The following is a 1,530-nucleotide window of genomic DNA, read 5'->3' as shown; positions in this document are numbered from 1 at the left end:
CAGCACTCGGAGTGCTGGGAAGGACCCTTGCACGGCAATTTGCCCGTCACGCTGCAAAGGCCCAAAACTCAAAGCCGGGCTCTGCTGCTTCATCTCCTCCACCAAATCTTCTAAAACCAAGTGATCTCTGAAAACAGCCATGTTGAGGGTGGAGGTGACCCAGAGGAAGGCCTGGAATTGTCAATGGGAGAAGTTAAGGAGGGGCTAATGAGGCATTAAGCACAATTGGATGAATAAGGTGTGGGAAATGGAAAGACAGAAACTTCCAGAGACACAGGAGGGTTTCATCTGCAGCCTTGGAAGAATGTCAAAATAAAGCACACAGACATTAAGCAGAAACATCATAAACTTATGTTTCTATAACTGTAAGTAAGAATCTTCTTAAGTAATTTAAGTAAGTAAGAAACTATTGATAGTTGATATGGATAGTTGACTATTGATATGGATGGTGAAGAGTTTATAGTGCAGGGGTAGAATTGTATAGTAGGCCAAGAGTTGAGAAGTTATAATAGAAGCATCTGTGTGATAATAACCCACTGGATAAAAGTATATTCATTGCAGCAGAAGTAAGTAAAGGTGATAGGTTAGAAAAGCAAAATAAACTTTGTGGCACCAGTCCATTGGGTTATAAAGTTATATATTGCCTCGTAACAAAGAACTTGTGACCATTTGTTATGGCCGACTGCATGGCCATAAATCTCACAGCCTCTGAGACTGATGTTTATCTGAGCCATAAATCGTTTTTAGCCTGTCTGGGTCCCATCCCTCCAGTGAAAGCAGTGACAATGACATCAGGGAGGAGCTCACATCGTGGCAGTAGCGGGTCACTGTCAGGGGGAAGGGCCTGGGCAGCCTCTTGTCCTGCAGGAGATGCTGATCCTTCTTCAGAACACGCTCCACAACTGCAAACAAACCCAGATTACAGCTCCAAGACTTTTTTCATTTCAAATTCTAACAGCCCCCCTGTTTCAAACCATTCTGGGGCCCATTCTCCAGGGCATGGCTGTACTTTAATATTAAATACACCCATTTAAATACCTCCTGCATCCTCGAAGGTCACGTAGGCAACTCCAGTTTTGCGTGTGGGATACGTGACCTGCTCCACGTCCCCGCCGTTGTTCCTGGACATTTGGAAGTGGATGGTGAGGATGTCAGCCAGGAGCTCATCCTGCAGGAGGCCAGCGGGGACACCAGCGATGACAACTGTCCTCGTGCCTCTGCCAGCCTGAGCAGAGACAGCAAAGTCAGGAGAGACCCCCAGATTCCCAACCCTGGAGAAGCTCCTGCTCCTTCTGCAAATTTTTCTTTTTTTTTTCGTTTTATTTTGAATTGGTACACACTGTTCACACCCATATTTCAAGTTTGGAAACACGTATTTTCAAGCAGCAATACTTGAAAGTATCCATGAAGAATGCATAATCTCTGAAAAAACTACATATATTAGATATGATAATATATTAATATATAATATATTATATAAGTATTATCAATAATATCATACCATGTAATATAATATAATATAATATAATA

At 42.6% G+C, this 1,530-nt stretch overlaps 1 protein-coding gene across 1 annotated transcript in view; it reads right to left on the bottom strand.

Moving 5' to 3' along the window:
- The window catches only part of RBM43 (RNA binding motif protein 43), a 2,646-nt gene extending 1,240 nt beyond the window's left edge, over nucleotides 1–1,406 (bottom strand). The window contains 4 exon segments of the mRNA XM_031056105.1: nucleotides 2–171; nucleotides 808–902; nucleotides 1,039–1,225; nucleotides 1,350–1,406. Coding sequence (XP_030911965.1) covers nucleotides 2–171; nucleotides 808–902; nucleotides 1,039–1,225; nucleotides 1,350–1,406 — 509 coding nt within the window.
- Between the last annotated feature and the right edge of the window lie 124 nt (nucleotides 1,407–1,530).

The sequence above is a fragment of the Geospiza fortis genome, unplaced genomic scaffold, assembly GCF_000277835.1.
Source record: "Geospiza fortis unplaced genomic scaffold, GeoFor_1.0 scaffold112, whole genome shotgun sequence".
Classification (NCBI taxonomy): domain Eukaryota; kingdom Metazoa; phylum Chordata; class Aves; order Passeriformes; family Thraupidae; genus Geospiza; species Geospiza fortis.
The sequence above is the reverse complement of the archived record's forward strand: the minus strand, read 5'-3'. Positions and strand labels throughout refer to the sequence as shown.